Source organism: Thunnus maccoyii, chromosome 21 (assembly GCF_910596095.1).
Source record: "Thunnus maccoyii chromosome 21, fThuMac1.1, whole genome shotgun sequence".
Lineage (NCBI taxonomy): Eukaryota > Metazoa > Chordata > Actinopteri > Scombriformes > Scombridae > Thunnus > Thunnus maccoyii.
The window spans coordinates 322,294-350,000 of record NC_056553.1 but is presented as its reverse complement, the minus strand read 5'-3'; the positions used below and the strand labels follow the sequence as shown (position 1 = coordinate 350,000).

At 41.3% G+C, this 27,707-nt stretch overlaps 2 protein-coding genes across 2 annotated transcripts in view; one reads left to right on the top strand and one right to left on the bottom strand.

The window, feature by feature from the left end:
• Positions 1-3,474: 3,474 nt before the first annotated feature.
• LOC121887790 (piezo-type mechanosensitive ion channel component 2-like) overlaps positions 3,475-27,707 on the top strand; it is a 73,758-nt gene continuing 49,525 nt past the window's right edge. The window contains exons 1-3 of the mRNA XM_042398770.1: positions 3,475-3,755; positions 8,513-8,608; positions 17,829-17,936. Of these exons, the coding sequence (XP_042254704.1) occupies positions 3,692-3,755; positions 8,513-8,608; positions 17,829-17,936 (268 nt within the window). The 5' untranslated portion in view covers positions 3,475-3,691. The remainder of the gene's footprint in view (positions 3,756-8,512; positions 8,609-17,828; positions 17,937-27,707) is intronic.
• On the bottom strand, positions 20,661-26,122 carry LOC121887791. The gene is made up of 2 exons (XM_042398772.1): positions 21,495-26,122; positions 20,661-20,868 (listed from the first exon to the last, which is right to left on the bottom strand). The coding sequence occupies exons 1-2, from the start codon at positions 24,658-24,660 to the stop codon at positions 20,666-20,668; spliced, it is 3,369 nt and encodes a 1,122-aa protein (XP_042254706.1). The 5' UTR covers positions 24,661-26,122; the 3' UTR covers positions 20,661-20,665.

The following is a 27,707-nucleotide window of genomic DNA, read 5'->3' as shown; positions in this document are numbered from 1 at the left end:
GATCGTCTCTTTAGGAGAATGAAATGAGACCCTGAGTTCTGTCTGCAGGTGATCCTTTCTTTATGTAGCCTGACAGACGACACTCAGGGCAAACACACATCCTGTCACCTGACAGGAAGTGAAGCAGATGCAGGTGAGCCTAAATGTGATGATGTCACAGGATCACTTCCTTTAGAAGACTGAAGGTTGAGGAGCCGCTAGACGTCGTCTATGTTCAGTTTCTACCAAAACAAACCACAGAATCACTTTACTGACATAAAACACTCTGATCAGACGATGATGATGATGTTTTGTTTTTTTAATTTATAGAACAAGTGACGACACAAGACGAGAGGAAGAACCAAACAAACCAAAATATCAACAACAACATAACTCAATACGATTATTTGAACTTGTGAAATTTGATAATTTCCAGAAAGAAAATCTGTTAATATTGTAAACAAACACGATTTAACCTTCAAACTAGTTGTAAAAATGAGATTTCAGCCCGTTTGGCTTCATATAAGAGATGAAACTGGATTATTTGTGTCTAAACTCAGTGCAGGAATTCACATCTTCACACTCTTCAGTCGTCTGATTCTTGAAATGAAGCATCTTGTTTTCTCATAATAGAGATAAAACAAGTCTAAAACAAGTCTAATAACCTGATGCTGCTTCACATCAGCCTCTGTGTTTGATCAGAAAATAGAAGGTTTAATCGTCCTAAAATAAGATATTATAACTTTCTTGAATCTCCTGTTTGTGTGTTTGGCTTAAAACTTGAACATCAATGCAGACTGTCAACGTTTATCTTTATCAGTAAGTTAAAGGGCAACTATTGATTCCTTTAGTTCTGATGTAGGTAGAATTATACGTCATTATATATGAATGACATTGAACTGGCTTCCATCTTCATCCAGCTGATGAAGACTCCATCTGCTGTTGTGGTGCCTTCAAGGACTGTCGAAGGGTCGTTTCCCAGAACACTCCAACTACAATGTTATGCTATTGATAGATATCTGGCTAAATATCACTATATACATTTATACATGACGACCTCGATTCTCACATCATCTATATGCTCCATAATATAGATCAATAATCTTAATATAGATCAATAATCTTAATAAAGATCAATAATCTTAATATAGATCAATAATCTTAATAAAGATCAATAATCTTAATATAGATCAATGCAGTTGTTCAAGCGTGAAGCCAAATCACAGTTTGACTAATAGATCAATGAGTCAGATGATTGATGGGAGGAAACAGCTGCTGCAGGTCTAAAAGTCACCTGACAGTCCAGCAGAGGGAGACAAACACCCACAGACACCGCAGCCACTGTGGACACTAAAATACAACATTTTCAACATCACAGATCTGCCGAGCTGTTCATTAATTAACAAATGAAGTTTAGATGACGTATTGATTGTCTTCTGCTCACATTTAGATCAGACTGCACAGTGACGGGACCTCGATCCGTTAATTGATGGATCATTTATTGATTATATAACCTTTAAATGTTTATCTGAACACACCAACAGCTGCAGCTACAAACCAAAACTTTCATGTTTTTACGGATATTTTACACTCTGGTGTGAATAACCGTCAGATTTCATATGAAGGGTCCCGGATGTTCTTCAGTTATTGAACCCTTCAGATCATTGATCATCATCAATGGGTCCGTTAATGAGGTTTGGAGCTTCAGACAGATTTATTGATTATGGATGTTGTTTCTTTGGAGATTTGGGTTTCGTGGAGGGGGCGTGGTCTCATCTTCGTTTGAAACGATTTACTCCGCTTCGGAGCTGCTGATTGGCCCAGACAGCGGTCAGTCAGGCGGTGGGCGGAGCCTGAAGGACTGTCGGTGTTTTTCAGCGGAGCTGCAGAGAGAAGAAGAGAAGAAAAGAAAACCTGAGAAAGTTCAGTATCTTCACGTTTTTTCCCTGCAGGAGGAGAAACAGAAGTGAAGACGAACGAGAAAAAGAGGAAGAAGAAGAAGAAGAAGAAGAAGAAGAAGAAGAAGAAGAAGAAGAAGAAGAAGAAGAAGTTTGTGGAGATAAAACAAAGTTCTGTTTTCTGAGGATTTTTTTCTTCAAGAAATTTACTGAAGAGTAAAAAGGATTTACACCTTCAGACAGACAGGTACTGACTGAGAGACAGACAGTTATTGACTGAGAGACAGACAGACAGTTACTGAGAGACAGACAGTTACTGACTGAGAGACAGACAGTCAGACAGTTACTGACAGAGAGACAGACAGTTACTGAGAGACAGACAGACAGTTACTGACTGAGAGACAGACAGTTACTGACAGACAGACAGTTACTGACTGAGAGACAGACAGTTACTGAGAGACAGACAGTTAGTGACTGAGAGACAGACAGTTACTGACTGACAGACAGACAGTTACTGAGAGACAGACAGTTACCGAGAGACAGACAGACAGTTACTGACTGAGAGACAGACAGTTACTGAGAGACAGACAGACAGTTACTGAGAGACAGACAGACAGACAGTTACTGACAGACAGACAGTTACTGAGAGACAGACAGACAGACAGTTAGTGAGAGACAGACAGTTAGTGAGAGACAGACAGACAGACAGACAGACAGTTAGTGAGAGACAGACAGTTAGTGAGAGACAGACAGTTACTGAGAGACAGACAGACAGACAGACAGACAGTTACTGAGAGACAGACAGACAGTTAGTGAGAGACAGACAGTTAGTGAGAGACAGACAGTTAGTGAGAGACAGACAGTTACTGAGAGACATACAGACAGACAGACAGACAGACAGACAGTTAGTGACAGACAGACAGACAGACAGTTAGTGAGAGACAGACAGACAGACAGTCAGTGAGAGACAGACAGTTAGTGACAGACAGACAGACAGACAGTTAGTGACAGACAGACAGACAGACAGTCAGTGAGAGACAGACAGACAGTTACTGAGAGACAGACAGACAGTTAGTGAGAGACAGACAGACAGTCAGTGAGAGACAGACAGACAGACAGACAGACAGTCAGTGAGAGACAGACAGACAGACAGACAGTCAGTGAGAGACAGACAGACAGTCAGTGAGAGACAGACAGACAGACAGACAGTTAGTGACAGACAGACAGACAGTCAGTGAGAGACAGACAGACAGTCAGTGAGAGACAGACAGACAGACAGACAGACAGTCAGTGAGAGACAGACAGACAGACAGACAGTTAGTGACAGACAGACAGACAGTCAGTGAGAGACAGACAGACAGTCACTGAGAGACAGACAGACAGTTACTGAGAGACAGACAGACAGTTAGTGAGAGACAGACAGACAGTCAGTGAGAGACAGACAGACAGACAGACAGACAGTCAGTGAGAGACAGACAGACAGACAGACAGTTAGTGACAGACAGACAGACAGTCAGTGAGAGACAGACAGACAGTCAGTGAGAGACAGACAGACAGACAGACAGTTAGTGACAGACAGACAGACAGTCAGTGAGAGACAGACAGACAGTCAGTGAGAGACAGACAGCTCTCCAGAGTGAGCTGGGTCTCTACCTGTCTGTCTCTCCGTGTCTCGGAGAGTGGAGGATGGCACCGGGGCGTGTCGCCGCTCTCTGCCGGGTTCGCAGCTCCTCCGGCGGGCTCAGGAAGCTCTGACAGCCCGCTGCTGGATCTGGATCTGGATTTAAACCGTGGTGGACTGAGGTGGGTCCAGGATGTCCTCGGACCTGGCTGCAGGTGTGGTCTTCAGGGTTCTGCTGCCCCTCAGTTTGACTGCAGGTAAGATGACATGATTGATCTCCAGGTCACATGATCCAGGTTTCATTTATTCTGATAAATGTTGTTTTCAGGTTTTTAACGGCTCATTTTTTGGACGTTTTTGCTGCAATTTGGTGAAATTTTAAGAAACAACAGTAAAAGTGTTGAGTTGGTTTAACTGGTCATCAGATGTTGTGTATTTATGTTCATACATAGATGCTGTTTTTAATAATTGAGACTCTTGTGTGTCAAACAATAAATCAACATGTGAAGTTATTTCAGTCCTTCGCTGACAGGCGGCTGTTTCTGTTCATTCTCAGGACGTTTCTGTCAAACCTTTCAGTGATTTGTTAGAATACAGGAAACGTGATGTGAACTAAACCAGTTTGTATCAAACTCTCAGTGAAACGTTCAATATGTGCAGAAGCTGCTCCCGTTCATTCATCAATCTCTCTCCTAATAATCAATTCATGCTTTTAGTTGTTTATCAGATGTGAATCTGAGTCACTTCTCTGTTGTTTTATATGATTAAAGTTTTATAAGATCTATTAAAGACGTGATTGACAGATTAGCCAATAATGAAAATAATAAAGAATCTACAATAATCAATCAGTTCATCAATAATGTGATGATGATGATGAAGGTTTTTCAGTCATTCTACAGGAACATTTATTAAAATCTGACACTTTATTTATTACAAGAGACACAAGCAGTAAAATGCAAACAGCTGGTCAGTGAGTCATGTGATCATTTACAAGCGAGAGAATGAAAAGTCTCATTTTGGATCATTATCATTATTAATATTTATTAAAAAACAACACAGGTTGTAGTTTTACACACTCAGACATGAACAAAAACTAAAGTTTGCTCACTGATGAAGTATTTTAAATAAATATAGTTCCCAGAGCAGCAGCAGTAAACGTGTTTGTGTTGTTGGACTGAAGGTTTGTAAACAACTTCAGTCCAACTGCAGTAAAACTTCATTTTCACCTTTTTCAGATTATTCTGTGCACTCAGGTAAATGTAACCTTTAGTGATGTCACAGGTCAGAGGTCAGTGATGTCACCATCTGTGTCCCAGATGCTTGCTGAGAGGAGTGTGTGTGTGTGTGTGTGGTCGTTGTCATGGTGACACTCACTGCTGTTCAGATCACAGCTTTTAAGATAAGAAATAATTTATTGATCCTAAAGGAAACCAGCACACATCACACACAACAGCAGAATCAAATGAATGAATGCAATGATTATATACATAGTGTATAATGAAATATGATTGATATATATATATACAGTGTATTAATATTGTTATTATTATACATTGTGCATAAAAATAATAATTAGGCTGCATGGTGCAATTCTTAACCAGTGAGGAGTTCACAGTTTCAGTTAAAGTTACAGCCTGAGTTCAGTTTTTAGGTGGAATTTCCCTTTAAACTGCCTCACATTCCTGAGAAAGGAGGAGGTGCTACACACACACATACACGCACACACACACACACACACACACACGCACATACTCACACATACACACACACATACATACACGCACACACACATACACGCGCACACACACACACACACACACACACATACACACACACACACACACACACACACATACTCACAGCCAGATGTTGTTACCTGAGAAAGTGGAACCAATGTGTATGTTTTGGGGGGAGGGGAACTTAAACAAGAGGGCGCACTCTTCCTGTCTGCCCCCCACCAAACACACACACTCACACTCACACACAGACACACACACACACACACACTCACCCACACACACACACACACACTCACACACACACACACTCACACACACACACACACACACACACACAAGTATACAGGAACACGTATGTAGGAACACGTATGTAGGAACACGTATGTAGGAACACGCATGCAGGATCACGTATGTAGGAACACGTATGTAGGAACACGCATGCAGGAACACGTATACAGGAACACGTATGTAGGAACACGTATGTAGGAACACGCATGCAGGATCACGTATGTAGGAACACGTATGTAGGAACACGCATGCAGGAACACGTATACAGGAACACGTATACAGGATCACGTATGGAGGAACACGTATGTAGGAACACGTATACAGGAACACGTATGTAGGAACACATATACAGGAACACGTATACAGGAACACGTATACAGGAACACGTATGTAGGAACACGCATGCAGGATCACGTATGTAGGAACACGTATGTAGGAACACATATACAGGAACACGTATGTAGGAACACGTATGTAGGAACACGTATGTAGGAACACGTATGTAGGAACACGCATGCAGGATCACGTATGTAGGAACACGTATGTAGGAACACGCATGTAGGAACACGTATGTAGGAACACGTATGTAGGAACACGCATGTAGGATCACGTATGTAGGAACACGTATGTAGGAACACGTATGTAGGAACACGTATACAGGAACACGTATGTAGGAACACGTATGTAGGAACACGCATGCAGGATCACGTATGCAGGAACACGTATGTAGGAACACGTATACAGGAACACGTATACAGGAACACGTATGTAGGAACACGCATGCAGGATCACGTATGTAGAAACACGTATGTAGGAACACGTATGTAGGAACACGTATGTAGGAACACGTATGTAGGAACACGCATGCAGGATCACGTATGCAGGAACACGTATGTAGGAACACGTATGTAGGATCACGTATGCAGGAACACGTATGTAGGAACACGTATGTAGGAACACGTATGGAGGAACACGCATGCAGGATCACGTATGTAGGAACACGTATGTAGGAACACGTATGGAGGAACACGCATCCAGGATCACGTATGTAGGAACACGTATGTATGAACACGTATGTAGGAACACGCATGCAGGATCACGTATGTAGGAACACGTATGTAGGAACACGTATGGAGGAACACGTATGTAGGAACACGTATGGAGGAACACGCATGCAGGATCACGTATGTAGGAACACGTATGTAGGAACACGTATGTAGGAACACGTATGTAGCAACATGTATGCAGGATCACGTATGTAGGAACATGTATGTAGGAACACGTATGTAGCAACACGTATGTAGGAACATGTATGTAGGAACATGTATGTAGGAACACGTATGTAGGAACACGTATGTAGGAACATGTATGTAGGATCACGTATGTAGGAACATGTATGTAGGAACACGTATGTAGCAACACGTATGTAGGAACATGTATGTAGGATTACGTATGTAGGAACATGTATGTAGCAACATGTATGCAGGATCACGTATGTAGGAACATGTATGTAGGAACATGTATGTAGGAACACGTATGTAGGAACACGTATGTAGCAACATGTATGTAGAACATGTATGTAGCAACACGTATGTAGGAACACGTATGTAGGAACACGTATGTAGGAACACGTATGTAGCAACATGTATGTAGGAACATGTATGTAGGATTACATATGTAGGAACATGTATGTAGGAACATGTATGTAGGATTACATATGTAGGAACATGTATGTAGGAACATGTATGTAGGATTACATATGTAGGAACATGTATGTAGGAACATGTATGTAGGATCACGTATGTAGCAACACGTATGTAGGATCATGTATGTAGCAACACGTATGCAGGAACACATATGGAGGAACATGTATGTAGGATTACATATGTAGGAACATGTATGTAGGAACATGTATGTAGGAACATGTATGTAGCAACACGTATGTAGGATCACGTATGTAGCAACACGTATGCAGGAACACGTATGGAGGAACATGTATGTAGGATTACATATGTAGGAACATGTATGTAGGAACATGTATGTAGGATCACGTATGTAGCAACACGTATGTAGGATCACGTATGTAGCAACACGTATGCAGGAACACGTATGGAGGAACATGTATGTAGGAACATGTATGTAGGAACATGTATGTAGCAACACGTATGCAGGAACACGTATGGAGGAACATGTATGTAGGATTACATATGTAGGAACATGTATGTAGGAACATGTATGTAGGAACATGTATGTAGCAACACGTATGCAGGAACACGTATGGAGGAACATGTATGTAGGATTACATATGTAGGAACATGTATGTAGGAACATGTATGTAGCAACACGTATGCAGGAACACGTATGGAGGAACATGTATGTAGGATTACATATGTAGGAACACGTATGCAGGAACATGTATGTAGCAACACGTATGTAGGATCACGTATGTAGGAACATGTATGTAGGAACACGTATGTAGGATCACGTATGTAGGAACATGTATGTAGGAACACGTATGGAGGAACACGTATGGAGGAACATGTATGTAGGATCACGTATGTAGGATCACGTATGTAGGAACATGTATGTAGGAACACGTATGGAGGAACACGTATGGAGGAACATGTATGTAGGATCACGTATGTAGGAACACGTATGCAGGAACATGTATGGAGGAACACGTATGGAGGAACATGTATGTAGGAACTCATGTGTCATATGTACTACACTTAGTCTTATTTTAAGTCTCATCTCGTTCTGGTTTTCATTTTGTGGTTTTAACACTTTTTTTTAAATCAAATGATCAAAACCAAACATATTGACATAAAAATAAGAAAGACAGAAGGAAGAGCGGAGCGGAGGAAGAAATGGGAAATGGATTATTGGTGAAATATAAACCTGTTGCATGAATACATTGATCACAGATGTATGTATTGATGAATTGATTGATTGATTGATGTATTGATGATGTGTTCATGTGTTCACAGCTTGTGTGTTGCGGTATAATGGATTCTCTCTGGTCTACGTCCTCCTGCTGCTGCTGCTGCCGCTGCTGCCTGAACCCTCCGCCTCCCCCCCCACAGGTACCAATACTGATCAATACTCACCACCCCCACAGGTACCAATACTGATCAATACTCACCACCCCCCACAGGTACCAATACTGATCAATACTCACCACCCCCCACAGGTACCAATACTGATCAATACTCACCCCCCCCACAGGTACCAATACTGATCAATACTCACCACCCCCCACAGGTACCAATACTGATCAATACTGACCCCCCCCACAGGTACCAATACTGATCAATACTCACCCCCCCCCACAGGTACCAATACTGATCAATACTGACCCATATTGTTACATTTCTTGGCTTAAAGGCAGTGGAATAAAACAACACATACTAACATACAACAATAATTATTATGATACAATAATAAATATAATAATTATTATTATAAAGATCTAAAACTACATCTGTAAGTCCGGGTTTCACAGTCTTCAGTTCTTGATCTGACTGCAAACAGCAGGGGTCCATGCCATGTGAGTGTGTGTGTGTGTGTGTGTGTGTGTGTCACTGGTTCATCCAGTGATCAGTTCTTGGGTTGGTCCCTCAAGTCCTGAAAGTCAAAATCCACAGTGGGATTAAAGTTGGAGGCAGCTCGTCTCTGATTGGCTCTTAGAGGTGAGTTATGATAACCAGTGGTGGGGGTCGTTTATCTAGATGGTACCATCAGTTCATACTGGGATGTGAATTGGTCTTCCCATCTTGCTGCTCTTGTAGCTTGAAGGATCAAAGGTGGTTTGGATCAGTGGTCTGGTTTGGTGACCCTGCAGGAGATGAGGGTTCCTTATCTGATCCTTTATGTGTGCAGGAGGTTGTTTAGATGGTCAGTGAGGAGTTTGGGGTTCTCACTTTATGAGCCAGCATTCCTGGGGTGTTTAGGAAAGAGCTGGTCAGTGGTTTGAGGCTTGTGTAGAAACTTTACCCTGATCATCTTCACCCCACAGCTTCCAGTCTACCAGTACAATTCATACATCAGAACATAGACACACGTGTCATCTCCGCTCCGGGGTTACCTCCATTGAAGTAGGACTGGCAGTTTTTCAGTAAACGAAAGCAGAGTTGTTGTTGTTGTTGTTGTTGTTGTTGCTGTTGTTGTTGTGGAAAAGTCTCATTGACTCCATGTTATCTGAGCTCTGAAGCTACTTGTCAAAAACAGAGATGATGGTGACGTTTAAACCGTCACAGCTGCTTTATATCACATCCTACAAACGCATTTCACACAGCAGCCTGCATGTGTGCGTGTGTGTGTGTGTGTGTGTGTGTGTGTGTGTGTGTGTGTGTGTGTGTCTGTGTGTGTGTGTGTGTGTGTGAGTGCCACATCCAATCCTACTGAGATACACACCAACAACAATGTCATGATAACATGTTATTATATGATGATGTCATCCCTGCTGTGGATTGTCGCTGACTGACACACAGGAACACACATTAACACCAGGAAATAGACCAGACCTGACCTGTCTGTGTGTGTGTGTGTCTGTGTGTGTGTGTGTGTGTGTCTGTGTGTGTGTGTGTTGCAGCCTGAGGGCACACACACACACACACACACACACATGTTGGAGGATCCTTCCTGAGGAAGCTCAGTGAATAGAAAAGGTTGATTCTAAGGGCCTGGAGGTCGTTGCCAAGAGGAGTTGGATCTGTTTCAGCAGGAAGTGATAACTCACTGTGTGACATCACATCCTGTTTGTTTGAGAAGACGAGACATGTTATTCATGTAAATGTCTGTGTTGCTTCGTTTCTGACACAATTCTGAAATGACTCTGACGTGTTTCTGACGTGTTTCTGACGTGTTACTGACGTGTTACTGACGTGTTTCTGACACAATTCTGAAATGACTCTGACGTGTTTCTGACGTGTTACTGACGTGTCTCTGACATGTTTCTGACATGTTTCTGACGTGTTTCTGACGTGTCTCTGACATGTTTCTGATGTGTTTCTGGCGTGTTTCTGACGTGTTTCTGACATGTTTTTGACGTGTTTCTGATGTTTTTGACGTGTTTCTGACATGTTACTGGCGTGTTACTGGCGTGTTTCTGACGTGTTTCTGACGTGTTTCTGATGTTTCTGACGTGTTTCTGACATGTTTCTGACGTGTTTCTGACGTGTTTCTGAAATGATTCTGACGTGTTTCTGACGTGTTTCTGACATGTTTCTGACGTGTTTCTGACGTGTTTCTGAATGATTCTGACATGTTTCTGATGTGTTTCTGACATGTTTCTGACGTGTTTCTGAATGATTCTGACGTGTTTCTGATGTGTTTCTGACATGTTTCTGACGTGTTTCTGACGTGTTTCTGAAATGATTCTGGCGTGTTTCTTGACAGGTTTCTGACGTGTCTCTGGCGTGTTTCTGATGTGTTTCTGGCGTGTTTCTGATGTGTTTCTGACGTGCTTCTGACGTGTTTCTGACGTGTTTCTGAATGATTCTGACGTGTTTCTGATGTGTTTCTGACATGTTTCTGACGTGTTTCTGACGTGTTTCTGAAATGATTCTGACGTGTTTCTGATGTGTTTCTGACATGTTTCTGACGTGTTTCTGACGTGTTTCTGACATGTTTCTGACGTGTTTCTGACGTGTTTCTGAATGATTCTGACGTGTTTCTGATGTGTTTCTGACATGTTTCTGACTTGTTTCTGAATGATTCTGACGTGTTTCTGATGTGTTTCTGACATGTTTCTGACGTGTTTCTGACGTGTTTCTGAAATGATTCTGGCGTGTTTCTTGACATGATTCTGACGTGTGTCTGGCGTGTTTCTGATGTGTTTCTGGCGTGTTTCTGATGTGTTTCTTGACAGGTTTCTGACGTGTCTCTGGCGTGTTTCTGATGTGTTTCTGAAATGATTCTTGCGTGTTTCTGACGTGTTCCTGACGTGTCTCTGGCGTGTTTTTGACGTGTTTCTGATGTGTTACTGACGTGTTTCTGACGTGTTTCTGATGTGTTTCTGACGTGTTACTGACGTGTTTTTGACGTGTTTCTGACATGTTACTGACGTGTTTCTGACGTGTTTCTGACGTGTTTCTGACGTGTTACTGACGTGTTTCTGACCTGTTTCTGACGTGTTTCTGAAATGATTCTGACGTGTTTCTGACGTGTTTCTGACGTGTTTCTGACATGTTTCTGACATGTTTCTGACGTGTTTCTGAATGATTCTGACGTGTTTCTGATGTGTTTCTGAAATGATTCTGGCGTGTTTCTTGACATGTTTCTGACGTGTGTCTGGCGTGTTTCTGATGTGTTTCTGGCGTGTTTCTGATGTGTTTCTGACGTGTTTCTGACGTGCTTCTGACGTGTTTCTGAAATGATTCTTGCGTATTTCTGACGTGTTCCTGACGTGTCTCTGGCGTGTTTTTGACGTGTTTCTGACGTGTTTCTGAAATGATTCTGATGTGTTTCTGATGTGTTTCTGAAATGATTCTGATGTGTTTCTGAAATGATTCTGATGTGTTTCTGATGTGTTTCTGAAATGATTCTGGCGTGTTTCTTGACATGTTTCTGACGTGTGTCTGGCATGTTTGTGATGTGTTTCTGGCGTGTTTCTGATGTGTTTCTGACGTGCTTATGACGTGTTTCTGAAATGATTCTTGCGTGTTTCTGACGTGTTCCTGACGTGTTTTTGACGTGTTTCTGACGTGTTACTGACGTGTTTCTGAAATGATTCTGACGTGTTTCTGATATGTTTCTGACGTGTTTCTGACGTGTTTCTGAAATGATTCTGACGTGTTTCTGAAATGATTCTGACGTGTTTGTGGCGTGTTTCTGGCGTGTTTCTGACATGTTTCTGGCGTGTTTCTGACATGTTTCTGACATGTTTCTGAAATGATTCTGATGTGTTTCTGATGTGTTTCTGAAATGATTCTGACGTGTTTCTGATGTGTTTCTGAAATGATTCTGACGTGTTTCTGACGTGTTTCTGAAATGATTCTGATGTGTTTCTGACATGTTTCTGACGTGTTTCTGACGTGCTTCTGACGTGTTTCTGACGTGTTTCTGAATGATTCTGACGTGTTTCTGATGTGTTTCTGACATGTTTCTGACGTGTTTCTGACGTGTTTCTGAAATGATTCTGACGTGTTTCTGATGTGTTTCTGACATGTTTCTGACGTGTTTCTGACGTGTTTCTGACATGTTTCTGACGTGTTTCTGACGTGTTTCTGAATGATTCTGACGTGTTTCTGATGTGTTTCTGACATGTTTCTGACTTGTTTCTGAATGATTCTGACGTGTTTCTGATGTGTTTCTGACATGTTTCTGACGTGTTTCTGACGTGTTTCTGAAATGATTCTGGCGTGTTTCTTGACATGATTCTGACGTGTGTCTGGCGTGTTTCTGATGTGTTTCTGGCGTGTTTCTGATGTGTTTCTTGACAGGTTTCTGACGTGTCTCTGGCGTGTTTCTGATGTGTTTCTGAAATGATTCTTGCGTGTTTCTGACGTGTTCCTGACGTGTCTCTGGCGTGTTTTTGACGTGTTTCTGATGTGTTACTGACGTGTTTCTGATGTGTTTCTGATGTGTTTCTGACGTGTTACTGACGTGTTTTTGACGTGTTTCTGACATGTTACTGACGTGTTTCTGACGTGTTTCTGACGTGTTTCTGACGTGTTACTGACGTGTTTCTGACCTGTTTCTGACGTGTTTCTGAAATGATTCTGACGTGTTTCTGACGTGTTTCTGACGTGTTTCTGACATGTTTCTGACATGTTTCTGACGTGTTTCTGAATGATTCTGACGTGTTTCTGATGTGTTTCTGAAATGATTCTGGCGTGTTTCTTGACATGTTTCTGACGTGTGTCTGGCGTGTTTCTGATGTGTTTCTGGCGTGTTTCTGATGTGTTTCTGACGTGTTTCTGACGTGCTTCTGACGTGTTTCTGAAATGATTCTTGCGTATTTCTGACGTGTTCCTGACGTGTCTCTGGCATGTTTTTGACGTGTTTCTGACGTGTTTCTGAAATGATTCTGATGTGTTTCTGATGTGTTTCTGAAATGATTCTGATGTGTTTCTGAAATGATTCTGATGTGTTTCTGATGTGTTTCTGAAATGATTCTGGCGTGTTTCTTGACATGTTTCTGACGTGTGTCTGGCATGTTTGTGATGTGTTTCTGGCGTGTTTCTGATGTGTTTCTGACGTGCTTATGACGTGTTTCTGAAATGATTCTTGCGTGTTTCTGACGTGTTCCTGACGTGTTTTTGACGTGTTTCTGACGTGTTACTGACGTGTTTCTGAAATGATTCTGACGTGTTTCTGATATGTTTCTGACGTGTTTCTGACGTGTTTCTGAAATGATTCTGACGTGTTTCTGAAATGATTCTGACGTGTTTGTGGCGTGTTTCTGGCGTGTTTCTGACATGTTTCTGGCGTGTTTCTGACATGTTTCTGACATGTTTCTGAAATGATTCTGATGTGTTTCTGATGTGTTTCTGAAATGATTCTGACGTGTTTCTGATGTGTTTCTGAAATGATTCTGACGTGTTTCTGAAATGATTCTGATGTGTTTCTGACATGTTTCTGACGTGTTTCTGACGTGTTTCTGACATGTTTCTGACATGTTTCTGACGTGTTTCTGACATGTTTTTGACGTGTTTCTGATGTTTTTGACGTGTTTCTGACATGTTACTGGCGTGTTACTGGCGTGTTTCTGACGTGTTTCTGATGTTTCTGACGTGTTTCTGAAATGATTCTGACGTGTTTCTGACGTGTTTCTGACATGTTTCTGACGTGTTTCTGACGTGTTTCTGAATGATTCTGACGTGTTTCTGATGTGTTTCTGACATGTTTCTGACGTGTTTCTGAATGATTCTGACGTGTTTCTGATGTGTTTCTGACATGTTTCTGACGTGTTTCTGACGTGTTTCTGAAATGATTCTGGCGTGTTTCTTGACAGGTTTCTGACGTGTCTCTGGCGTGTTTCTGATGTGTTTCTGGCGTGTTTCTGATGTGTTTCTGACGTGCTTCTGATGTGTTTCTGACGTGCTTCTGACGTGTTTCTGACGTGTTTCTGAATGATTCTGACGTGTTTCTGATGTGTTTCTGACATGTTTCTGACGTGTTTCTGACATGTTTCTGAAATGATTCTGACGTGTTTCTGATGTGTTTCTGACATGATTCTGGCGTGTTTCTTGACATGTTTCTGACGTGTGTCTGGCGTGTTTCTGATGTGTTTCTGGCGTGTTTCTGATGTGTTTCTTGACAGGTTTCTGACGTGTCTCTGGCGTGTTTCTGATGTGTTTCTGAAATGATTCTTGCGTGTTTCTGACGTGTTCCTGACGTGTCTCTGGCGTGTTTTTGACGTGTTTCTGATGTGTTACTGACGTGTTTCTGACGTGTTTCTGATGTGTTCCTGACGTGTTACTGACGTGTTTTTGACGTGTTTCTGACATGTTACTGACGTGTTTCTGACGTGTTTCTGGCGTGTTTCTGACGTGTTTCTGACGTGTTTCTGACGTGTTACTGACGTGTTGCTGACATGTTTCTGACGTGTTTCTGAAATGATTCTGACGTGTTTCTGACGTGTTTCTGACATGTTTCTGACATGTTTCTGATGTGTTTCTGAATGATTCTGACGTGTTTCTGATGTGTTTCTGAAATGATTCTGGCGTGTTTCTTGACATGTTTCTGACGTGTGTCTGGCGTGTTTCTGATGTGTTTCTGGCGTGTTTCTGATGTGTTTCTGGCGTGTTTCTGATGTGTTTCTGACGTGTTTCTGACGTGCTTCTGACGTGTTTCTGAAATGATTCTTGCGTATTTCTGACGTGTTCCTGACGTGTCTCTGGCGTGTTTTTGACGTGTTTCTGACGTGTTTCTGAAATGATTCTGATGTGTTTCTGATGTGTTTCTGAAATGATTCTGATGTGTTTCTGAAATGATTCTGATGTGTTTCTGATGTGTTTCTGAAATGATTCTGGCGTGTTTCTTGACATGTTTCTGACGTGTGTCTGGCGTGTTTCTGATGTGTTTCTGGCGTGTTTCTGATGTGTTTCTGACGTGCTTATGACGTGTTTCTGAAATGATTCTTGCGTGTTTCTGACGTGTTCCTGACGTGTTTTTGACGTGTTTCTGACGTGTTTCTGACGTGTTACTGACGTGTTTCTGACGTGTTTCTGAAATGATTCTGACGTGTTTCTGATGTGTTTCTGAAATGATTCTGACGTGTTTCTGATATGTTTCTGACGTGTTTCTGAAATGATTCTGACGTGTTTCTGAAATGATTCTGACGTGTTTTTGGCGTGTTTCTGGCGTGTTTCTGACATGTTTCTGACATGTTTCTGAAATGATTCTGATGTGTTTCTGACATGTTTCTGACATGTTTCTGAAATGATTCTGATGTGTTTCTGACGTGTTTCTGAAATGATTCTGACGTGTTTGTGGCGTGTTTCTGGCGTGTTTCTGACATGTTTCTGACATGTTTCTGAAATGATTCTGACGTGTTTCTGATATGTTTCTGACGTGTTTCTGAAATGATTCTGATGTGTTTCTGACGTGTTTCTGACGTGTTTCTGAAATGATTCTGACGTGTTTCTGATGTGTTTCTGAAATGATTCTGATGTGTTTCTAACGTGTTTCTGACGTGTTTCTGACATGATTCTGACGTGTTTCTGGCGTGTTTCTGACATGTTTCTGGCGTGTTTCTGACATGTTTCTGACATGTTTCTGAAATGATTCTGATGTGTTTCTAACGTGTTAGAGTTTGTTAAGTTTAATCATTATTATGATTACATTTGCTAATGAGTATAGCTTTTTTGTTTTCAGTTCAATTCAATTCAAAGTACAACTTGTCCAAATTTTGGACAATACACAATAACAGTAATACCAATAAAGCCTGGTTATGAAGATTTGACAGTTTAACTGGTAATTTCATTTGTTTTAAAATTGCATACCAATAGGAAAGGGAGTCCTCCAACAAATGTGGGAATGAAGTTCCACATGGAGGAGTCATTTTTCAAAAAAGCGCTTTAACCGGTTAATCCTAAACGTGTTATTCAAGGTGTATGAGTCCAAAAAGTCAAGACCACCCATTTTTTGCAAGAATTGATAAATATAGATTTTTAATGTAGTATGTACAATTCAAACAGCAATTGGTCAATTTTTTGTCATCAAGAAATAAAGAAGATGCAACATAAACAAGCCTAGAAATGCCTTCAGTAAGAAGCTGTTGAAAATAATCAGTTTTGATCGCAGGTTGTACCTGAAGAAGAATAAAGAATAAAGCTGTCATCTGCCAGTTGGCTTAATATAGTATTTCTACCAGCAATAGAGACACTTCTAAGATACTCGATTTTATATAGTGACAAAAAACTTGTGCAACAATGAGGAAGAGGTAAACAGAGACTGGACAACCTTCATCCATCATTCCCAGGTGACTTATTATTTAATTTATGGCATCTATAACTTCTTCTGTAGTAACTGGAGAATCACACATTAAATTTTCCTCCTGGATAATTGAATTTACACTGTTCAAATAATGCTGACATAGCATCCCCATTGAACTTGGTTTTGTATAAAGTAGAGTAATATTTACTTTTATTACCACTAACATTTTCCTCAATATTCAACTGCAGTACAGAATTGTACTTGGTTTGTTATTTTCATAGTTTAATTAAATAAACAGAGATACAGACCAGACAATTAAGAGTTAAAGATGAGCAAATTTCAATTTTTCCACAGTTTTTGTAAGTGGTGTTGCTGTACGTAGCTGTCCAAGATGGTGGATCCACTCATGCATGTGCTACTCAGATCAGGCAGTGACAGCGTCCCATGGATGTATTATAAGAGCTGGACAGGGTGCCGCCGCTCAGCCTTGCAGCCAGTTTTTCTCAGTGGTCAGTCACGGTATTGCAGCCCAAAAAGTATTTTCCCCTCAGACCTCCGTTGCAAAAGAGACGTCTGTAAAACTGTTGACTGGACACCTCGAACTGCAAACAACGTCAACTATGACTGATGATGATAGTTTCCAAGCTACACATAATACAGCCTCTATGCTTGACTCAAACTGTTAACTCGTAGTCCTTCAGAATGAACGTTTCCCATCAACGCCACACACCCGCTGAACATACAGGTAGGAAATAGCATAAGCGTGGATACCTGGCCAATCACAGCGCTTGAATGCTACACAGGGCGGGTCTTCCATGATAGCATGTTTCTGACAGCAAACACTACAGCTCATGTCACAAACACAAATTATTAAATAAACTGACATCACTTCCTGTCTCTGCTGGTTTACCTGTCTCCTAGGTAACACGAGTCGATGTGTGACGGCGGTGTGTGTGTCCAGTTTCCTCTTCCTGTTACTGCAGTCCTTCTTCCAGCTGACCACCGCCACCCTGCAGCCAGAGTACAACTGTAAGACTCACCTGTCTGTCTGCTCACCTGTCTGTCTGCTCATCTGTCTGTCTGCTCATCTGTCTGTCTGTTCACCTGTCTGTCTGCTCACCTGTCTGTCTGCTCACCTGTCTGTCCGCTGTAATGGGAAATTGCTGATCACTCAATAAACACACAAGAGAGCATTGTCAGGTTATGAAATAGTGTAATCAAATAATACAATCAGAAGTATAATGCATCATAGTTCTGGAGACAAAGATACGTACCACCTAGCTATCTTTTCTTTGTCTGAAAGGTTGGCACTTAACCAGTCCCTTAAATACTACTTGTACAGAATTTATGACATCTGCTTACTAACCTTACAGGTCAGCAACCAACCCTCAGATAGAAACATAGGTCAGAAGTTCAGCTAACCTAGGAACAGTCTTTCTTTACGACCATATATGATAGTACATAAGCATGCACCAAGTAGCATCACAAAATAACATCCCTGCTATATTAAATTAAGGACAAACCACACTATCCTCTAAAGCTTATCAGTTTTACACATAAACATCTACATAACTACAGTTTATCTTATCACTGGCTCAGGTAAGGGTATAACAGAATAGACTTAACTGTTAAACACACAACTGCCTCATCTTACACAGCAAAGAACTAAGTTTAGAATATATATAGCACAGAGGAATTTAGAACATGTGTGAAACACTAACTAACACTAAACTGAACTTAAACACTGTCTGAAACATGTATGATATATTGAAGAAATACATCAAATGATAACCTGTGATTCAGTTTTCTTTTACATTCCCTCCTTTTATCATTTGATAATCCTTCGTACATATCAGAGCTCAGAATAAACTCAAAAACTAAACAACATGACTAAAACACATTTAAACAAACAAAAATAGATAATGAGTTTCACACTTATTACTACATCAGAATATAACAAATAGGCCTACACAGAATATCAATACGGATAAAAGTCTTCTCACGTCCTCTTCACCCTTATAGCTCTTGCAGCTCATTCAAAGGGCCAGCGCTGCATGCTTATGCATCCTCGAAATCATCCAAGTCAAGTTGAAGTTGCTGAAGGTAGTCTTCGTCACCAATATCCCTACAATTACCCTCAGCCATTAGATACGAGTGGGTGTCCAATAACGTATTAGACAAAGGTCTTTTCATATCAGACTGTATTGCTACAGCAGTCAATGAGGTGTTAACCACCTTGTGAATCATAACTTTAACACAACTCAAAGCGCACATAATCATTACAAAAAACAACAATATTACTCCAACAACTGGCAAAAGTAACTGTAATATACCTGCTCCCCATGATCCAAAGATATTAACCAACCAACTGCGATAAGGATTCTCAATTCTAGGTTTAGAATACAAAGAAGACTGAAAACGGCCTAAAACAGTGATAACATCTGTCAAATTATCCGTAACATCCGGAATCAAAGTCATACAAGAACCACCAGTCAAATTTAGAGTCGCACACAAACCTCCAGTTTTAGCTAATAAAAAATCCAAAGCTTGTTGATGTTTCAACAAGGTCAATCTATGAGACTTTAAAGTATCCTTTATGAGTGAAAACCCTTTCATTGTTGCATTTGCAAACCCCCACATAGTATAAGATAATCTATCTACATGCAAAGACATAGCAGTTACTGCTATTTGTGGAAAGAAGAAACTCATAAACTTATCATACCAAGAAACTTGTTGACCAAAAGCTGCTTGCTGACCAAAGGCTGTTATATCTGTAAGCTCTGTAGGAAGTGATCTAGGCTTTCTAACATGTGTACTATTTAACTCACTTGCTTCAGCCGAAGAAGTATTTTCCCATTGTCTTGTCATCTGAATTAAATTTACTGGTACTGTCAAATGAACATAGTAACAGCATCCTGACCAAAACCTAGGCAAATAATAATAATAATTTTGACCCCCACACATAAAAACAAGATCTATCAAAGCACCTGTGGCTGAATATCCAATAGTAGGACCCTCTTGTATTACTACAGTTTTTCCATTTCCATGAAACTTATACACACCAGGATACCTCCCTCCATACTCCTTACATTCTGCCACACCCATGAACACTGTTTCAATCATATCCTGTCCAGATGCATATGGAGGATTCCCATCCTGGTAACAAAAACAATAGGGTGGCTTTTCTAACACCCGAACCTGACCAACAGGCTCCGGTCTACTCCTAAGATCTGTAGCACTATGAATCGGAATAATTTTGCCATACTTACTATCACACTCAACATCGAACGAACTCTGAAAGTACTGCTTCCCAATTTGCTGCTCATACTCACAAGAAACACCCTTCATCTCATCTTTCCTCAGTGGTCTTCCAACAGGACTTAAACACATGTCTATGCTATTACAAGGAGGCGTAACCACAGCTATCATTCCTCTCCTATCTGGATATGTGTGCTTTACCATATAGGCCATCATTTCATACCATGTATTACCCTTCTCACCCAATGGCTGTAGGTAATTATCATCTAGCTCATTTACATCATCAGTCTGTATTGGTTCCAGCAGAGTTTGCCTCTTTGCCTTTCCATGAATTCCCGCTGATGAGACATCTTGAGTCTGCGTTGTTTCCACTAAGTCTGCAATGTGCTCTTCCAGGGTTGCATTTAATGTCATTAAGCCTCCAACAGATGGTAGCAAATGCACCAGCATAAGCAATCCCACAACCTTGAATTTGGGCATCTCACGGTATTGGTGCCCTCTTACAGTGGGACGCATGGATCCAAGTTGTCCTCTCCTTGACTTTTACTGCCGTTGGTGTAGTAAGCAGGACCTGGTATGGACCTCTCCACCGCGGAGAATGCCAATGTCGTCTCCTCAGATCCTTCACCAAAACCCAATCTCCTGGCTGGAAAGGATGGGTTGTTTCTCCTTCCCTCAGAGGCGATGGAAGAGCTGCTTTCACCTGAACAGAAATTGAACTCATTACTTGAGTTAACTTCTTACAGTAGGCCACTATAGCCTCATCTACAAGAATTTGATCTGTGTGTGTTCCCTTATACAGATTTTGGCCTATAGGCATAACTCTTCCTGTCAAAACTTCATGTGGAGAGAAACCTGTAGTAGAGTGATGCCTTCCCCTCATATACATTAACACCAGGGGGAGACAAGAAACCCAATCTAACTGCGTTTCTTCCATCATTTTCGTGAGCTTGTTTTTCAACACTCCATTAGCTCTCTCAACAGCACCCCCACTCTGTGGATGGTAAGCACAATGCTGTCTTAAATCAATACCTGTTTTTTCCGCCAGGTATGAGATTGTATTATTAACAAAATGAGAGCCATTATCCGATGACAATTTTTCCGGAATCCCCCATCGTGGAATAATTTCCTGCAACAAATGTTTAGCAGTAGATTTTGCATCTGCCTGCTTACAGGGAAAAGCTTCTATCCACTTGGAGAACATATCTACAACAACCAGACAATACTTATATCCTCTAGCTGGAGTTAATTCAATGAAATCCATCATGAGATGTTGAAACGGACTATCAGGAATAGGAAATGCTGATTGTGTCGTGTTGTGCGACTTACCTATGTTATGTTGAGCACACACCAGGCATCTTTTGCAAAAGTTTTCTGCTACGGTGCTAAAGCCAATGGAGTCCCAATTTTGTGCAATGAATTCAGTCATACCACCCTTTGAAACATGATCCGGTCCATGGGAGAGCTTCGCCATGTAGGGGAAAAGTTGCTTAGGCAAGCAAGGTTTATCTTGTGGACCCCTCCAGACGCCCTTTGAATCACAACGACCATGTTTCCTCCACGCAGTCTTTTCTGCTGCACTGGCCATTGATTGGATGTCTTTAAGGGACATGTGTGGATCAAAAGGGGTCTGAGCCGCTGGAAAAGCAAGGTACATTTGAAGCGAATGCATTTCAGATGAAACCGCAGCAGACTTAGCAGCAGAATCAGCAAGAGAATTTCCTTTAGAAACAGCATCTCCAATCCTAACATGTGCTTGGCACTTACAAACAGCTATCTGAGACGGAAGCAAGATAGCCTCAAGAAGATTGCCAACAAGTTGATGATGTTGAATCGGGGTACCCTGTGACGTAAGGAATCCTCTATTCTTCCACAAAGTCCCAAAATCATGTACTACTCCAAAAGCATACCTGCTGTCAGTATAGATAGTAACAGATTTTCCAGATGCAAGAATGCATGCCCTTGTTAAAGCGAAAAGCTCAGCAGCCTGAGCAGAAAGATGAGCTGGAAGTCTTGCTGATTCCACCACTTCATGATCAGTAACAATGGCATAACCAACAGCCCCTATTCCTTCCAACCTTCTAGCTGATCCATCCACATAATAAATCAGGTCAGGATTAAGAAGAGGTTCAACAGAAAGATCTTGTCTAGGAGTTACTGTTTCAGCAATAACTGCCAGACAGTCGTGAGCTTCCCCATCCTCCTCAATAGGAAGAAGGGTGGCTGGATTCAAGACATTACACCTTTGCAAGGTGACATGTGGAAGACTCAAAATGTTATAATAATGGAGGGTAGAAGCTGGGGTAAAATGAGCCGTCTTAGCTTGAAGAAGAATAGTAGCCACAGCGTGTGGAACCAAAACAGTCAAAGATCTGTAAGCCACTAAAGAAGAGGAAGCTGTCACAGCCGCTGCAGCCGCAGCCACTGCTCTAGAACAAGGAGGAAGCCCTCTCACAACAGATGGAAGCCTTTGAGAATAATAAGCAACTGGCTTAAGTTTATCACCATGCTTCTGAAGCAAAACAGCACTATAAAACCCTTTCTTCTCATCCACTGCCAAAGTGAAATCCCTTGACAAATCAGGAATGCCTAAGGCTGGAGCAGAAGCCAAGGCTTCCTTCAGTTTTACAAAAGAGTTAGTAGCTTCAGGAGTCCAAGTCACTAAGTCATGTGCAGTCAGTCCAGTCGCATGCGCCATGTCTGAAAGTGGTTGAACTATTTTAGCATAATCACAGATCCACTGTCTACAGTAGCCTGTACATCCCAAAAAGGATAGCACCTGTTTCTTCGTCATTGGTTTAGGCATTGACAGTACCGCTTGAATTCTGTCTTTGCCAATTGTTCGTTTATTTTGTGAGATCTCATGTCCCAAATAGTGCACTTCTTGTTTTACCAACTGGAGTTTTTCTAGCGACGCTTTATGTCCCTGCAAAGCTAAATATTTTAAAAGGGCGTTTGTATCCGCGATGCAGTTTTCCTCAGATATCGAACACACAAGCAAATCATCTACATACTGAATTAAAGTACTTCCCTTGGGAAATACAAAACCTGCTAAATTTTCCTGCAATGCAGCTGAATAAACTGTTGGTGATTCTGCAAATCCTTGAGGAACTCTGGTCCAAGTATATTTTTTACCTTTAAAAGTAAAAGCAAACCAATATTGTGAAGCCAGATCAACTGGAATGCTAAAGAAAGCATTTGCCAAATCTATCACAGTGAACCATTTTGCATTACCAGGTACTGAAGACAAGATTGTAGCTGGATTGGGTACAACTGCTGCACGGGCAAACACAGCCTCATTCACAGCACGCAGATCATGAACAGGTCGCCAGGATTTGCCATCAGCTTTCTTTATTGGAAGGAGTGGGGTATTACATGGAGAAGTTGGAGCTGGAACAATAATTTTATCGTTCAAGAGTTGCTCAATAATAGGAGTCATACCTTCTTCTGCATCGGGCCTCAGAGGATATTGTCGCTTATTAGGCCTGTAATCTGATTTAGGAACCACTACTAATGGAGTGGCATCCTTGATCAGACCCACATCATATTTATGTGTTGCCCACAATTGTTTAGGAACACCTTCCAATGCTGGATGGTTTTCTTTAGACTCAAAACTGTCCATCACAAAATTATGGACCACAAGGGGAAACTGATCAGCCAATTGAATTGTCCTGTGGGCGCTAAATGTACAGTGGAAAGGATGGAGAATGACTCCCTTTTCACAGTTCACCTTCTGGCCTGTAGCTAACTTAGTGTCACAACAGGACACATCCATGCCTTGTAATACCATCCCTACATCATAATCTGAAAGCGCTGGCGAACTGGCCAAAACAACATAAGGGACACCAATCTTCCGAAACACTTTCCTCTGCATTTCATTTAGATCAACAAGCAAAACAACAAAATCCTCTGTGACCACAATACCATTACCATGCAACCTTTCCTCTTGTATTTGTCTGTTCCACTCTTCCTTAAACTGTTCATCTACACCTTCATATGTTACATGTGACACACACTTATAGCTGCATAAATCCTGTCTAAAAAACATTTCATCACTATGAGTCTTAACAAAATCATGCAATTCCTGCGCAACTGAAGAAGGGTCTATGCTCCAACAATACTCAACAGCTGGGGAGTGACACACCATAACAGCCAAAGTTTCGTCACAATGATCAGATTTTTTCAACACTAAACCTTTTTCTGTGCACTCAATAGTCAAGCCCAAAGCACATAACAAATCTCTTCCTGCCAAATTCACCGGACACTCTGGGACAATGACAAATGAATGCTGTATTTTTGAAACACCAAATTCCTCACATTCTACTGGACACAGTTTGGTCACCTTACACTTTATAGGTGTTCCGGAGACTCCAATGCAAGTCTTAATTTTTTGAGACAAATGGAAAGCTTCTGTTGCCGATCTTAATGTTGATTCAGTAGCTCCTGTGTCAGCCAGCATTTCATAGGTGGTGCCGTGGACTGTGATTTTAAACATTGGAAGTTCTTTAGACTTGAAGCAAAGAGAAAGGTAAAATAGATCAGAGTTTTCAGAATTATTTATTTGAGGTTTTTCACTCTCCTTCTCCTGAATAATAGAAGGATTCGAGACTTGCTCAGACAGTCATGTTCTCTGTGATAGTTGATTCCTTCTTCCAAATGGTCTATTCACAGACACATTGCCAGGTGGAGGACGTGCCACTCCTTGTCCACCATCCCATTCCTCCGACATTGCAACAGGACAGTCTCTGGCCCAGTGGCCCATTTGGCCACACTTCCAACAGGCCTCGCTTCCATCTCTATTGTTAAAGGAGAAGCCTCTACCTCTTCCTCGTCCTCGACCTCTGCCTCTTACAGGTGGAGCATAATAAGCCATCTGAACCATCTGCAATCTTTCAGCCACTACTTTAGATTTCTTCTTTTGCTGGTTTCTTTCATCCTGAAGAACAGTCTCAGCATGTATGCAATATCTTTTAATGTCATTCAATCTGGCAGTTTGCCATGCCACACAGTGTCTGACGAAAATAGCTCTCACTTCCGGAGACAGACCATCCACCAAGGCCTGTACAAACTGTCTTTCCCACACAGTATCATCGACAGTGTTAGCTGGTTGTTCATTTCCACTATGTGTGTTAAAAACTTGGAGCTTTCTGAAGAAATAATCATCAAATGATTCTTCTGGTTTTTGCACACATGCATTTACAGTTGTCATATTTATGACTGGTTTAAATTGTGTCACCAATGCTTGACACAAAGCTGCCAGCTGCGTTTGATAAGGGGCGCCATTTGCAACAGTCCATGGGGCAGCTGGATCCCAATTAGCAGGCTTAACTTCTCCCCAGGCAAGACCCATCTTAGTAGCACAAACGTGCTCCAATTCAGCAGCAGTGGGTTTACACTGTATTACCATCTTTGCCAAAGCGTCTGCAAAGACTTTTCCATTATTCTTAGGGTCTGGGAGTTTGTCAATGATAGCCTGCAATTCTGTTATCTTCCATGGTCTATAAACATGCTGTACACCCCCAGCTCCATTAGGGCATTCTATCATTGGGCCAAGAAATGTGTCTCCAAAAGCACCTCCACATGCTCCCTCCTCTGGAGCAGCAGACGGAAGATCCAATGTTGAAGCTGACATTGTGGGCTGATAAACAGTTCCTGACCTTGTCATAGCTAAGCCACCTGGATTGAAACTTGTTTTTCTCCTCACCACCATTGGAGTCAACCATTCAGCAGCACAAAGACGTGGTGTTCTCTGAGGTGTTAGTGTTGGTGGTTTCATGGCTTGCTCCAGCAACCCAGCATATGGTGGAGGGGGACGGCTGATAGGTGACACTACAGCAGCTCCTTTACTTTCCTCTGATTCTATAAATACCTCTCCTACAGCTCCTCCTACAGCTCCTTCTCCCAGCTGTGGGTGATATTGTTGCTCACTGGGAGGAGCCACATCTCCCAACTGTGGAGGAGGACTTCTTGCTGGACAGTCCAACAAATCATCCACCTTATGAACACTGACCATAGTAGTAGAGGACGGTGTTATTTTAGGACGACTGCCAATTATCTGCTTCGTGTGACAAATCTTTCGACTGATGGCATCCCATACCCCAACACATTCTATCATATACCCATAATCCCAATCAGAAGGGCCTAAAGGACTGGGTGGAGCTGTTAACTCATGCAACAACAATATCTGAGACTTCTCAAAAGAACCACTTCGTGGCCACCGCGAGTCAAAATCTGCTACATGATCACAAAATGGCACTGTGTAATAAGTTGTACTCGTTATTTCTTCAACAAGGGCTTTTGGCGTCATTTGTGCCAATTTGTTGTATGTGTCATCCACACACAAGGAAACAAATGTTCTAACACTTTTACACATTTTTTCAGTTCTTTCTCTATTGTCTGCTTCTTTTTCCCACAATTTCAAACTTTCAATTTGTTTTGTCCATCTATCATTAACCTTCTTAGCAGCTCGTACTTTAGCTTTCTTAATTTTATCCTCAAATCTCTTTGCTATTTTTTTTCTCAGATTCCTAAGAGAAGCATGTTGTAGACTCCCATATTGAGGAAATCCTGAATTCTTATGCCACTTTGGCAAAAATTGTACGGCAACAGAGCCATACTTATCAAACATTTCTTTTGCTGGACTTTGAAGGTTTTTCTGATTGCTGTTAATGGCACCCATGGCGATTCTGTTCCAATTATATAATACTATGTTAAGATATTTAAATAAACACCTTCTAATGAATCTTATATTAACTTTTTCAAAAAGAGAAAGAAAAAAGAAAAAGGAAAGAAACCTTCAAAAAAAAAAACTATCCCTTTTCTTCACCTACTGACATGCACTCAGGGACTGAATGAATGTGTGACAAAAATATCTCCCACAGACTAACTGTCTGCTGTAGAAACAGAGGAGACAAAATATGTACCAGCTGTCTGATTCCCTAGTCTGACCACTAACCTAATCAGACAAATTACTATTTCTCACACTTCTTTTTGTCCTTTCCTTGTTGAAAAGAACTTAAAAAAATACGCCACACCAACTGTGCAGTGCGTTCAATAATTTCAATAGGAGAAAGGAAAATTCGACCTTGCTCATCAAGAGATTGATAATGCATGCGATGTAAATCACCAAAAAGGTGGACAGGCATCATTAATTACTCATACAAAACAGTCCACGTTGAACTATTTTCATTTATTCTATGCATTCAGCATAACTCACTTTTCGTCTTTATTTATTTATTCTATTTATTTATCTTGTGTTTTTTTTTTTGTTTTTTTTTTTCTCCTTTCTTTTTTCCTCGTGAGTTCAACAACTAATTGTTAGCATTTATGTGGGGAAAAATTTCCTGAACTGGTCTACACCCAGACATCAAGCAGACAGAAGCCGCCGACACATAACCACACAGGGAAATGCAGTAACTCAAACAAAAAAAAACAGTACTGTACAGCACGGACTCTAACCGTACTAAGCGCTTCTTAACAATTTACGCAGGCTCACATATTGATAGAACTCTGATCTCACCTCGTAATTTAGGCCTTTTTGGG

Coding starts and splice junctions, on each gene's coding strand:
- LOC121887791 (XM_042398772.1), bottom strand. CDS start 24,660: ATGTTTAAAATCACAGTCCACGGCACCACCTATGAAATGCTGGCTGAC. Junction 20,869..21,494: donor GTGTGCTCAACATAACATAG/GTAAGTCGCACA, acceptor ATTTCTGTTCAG/GTGAAAGCAGCTCTTCCATC.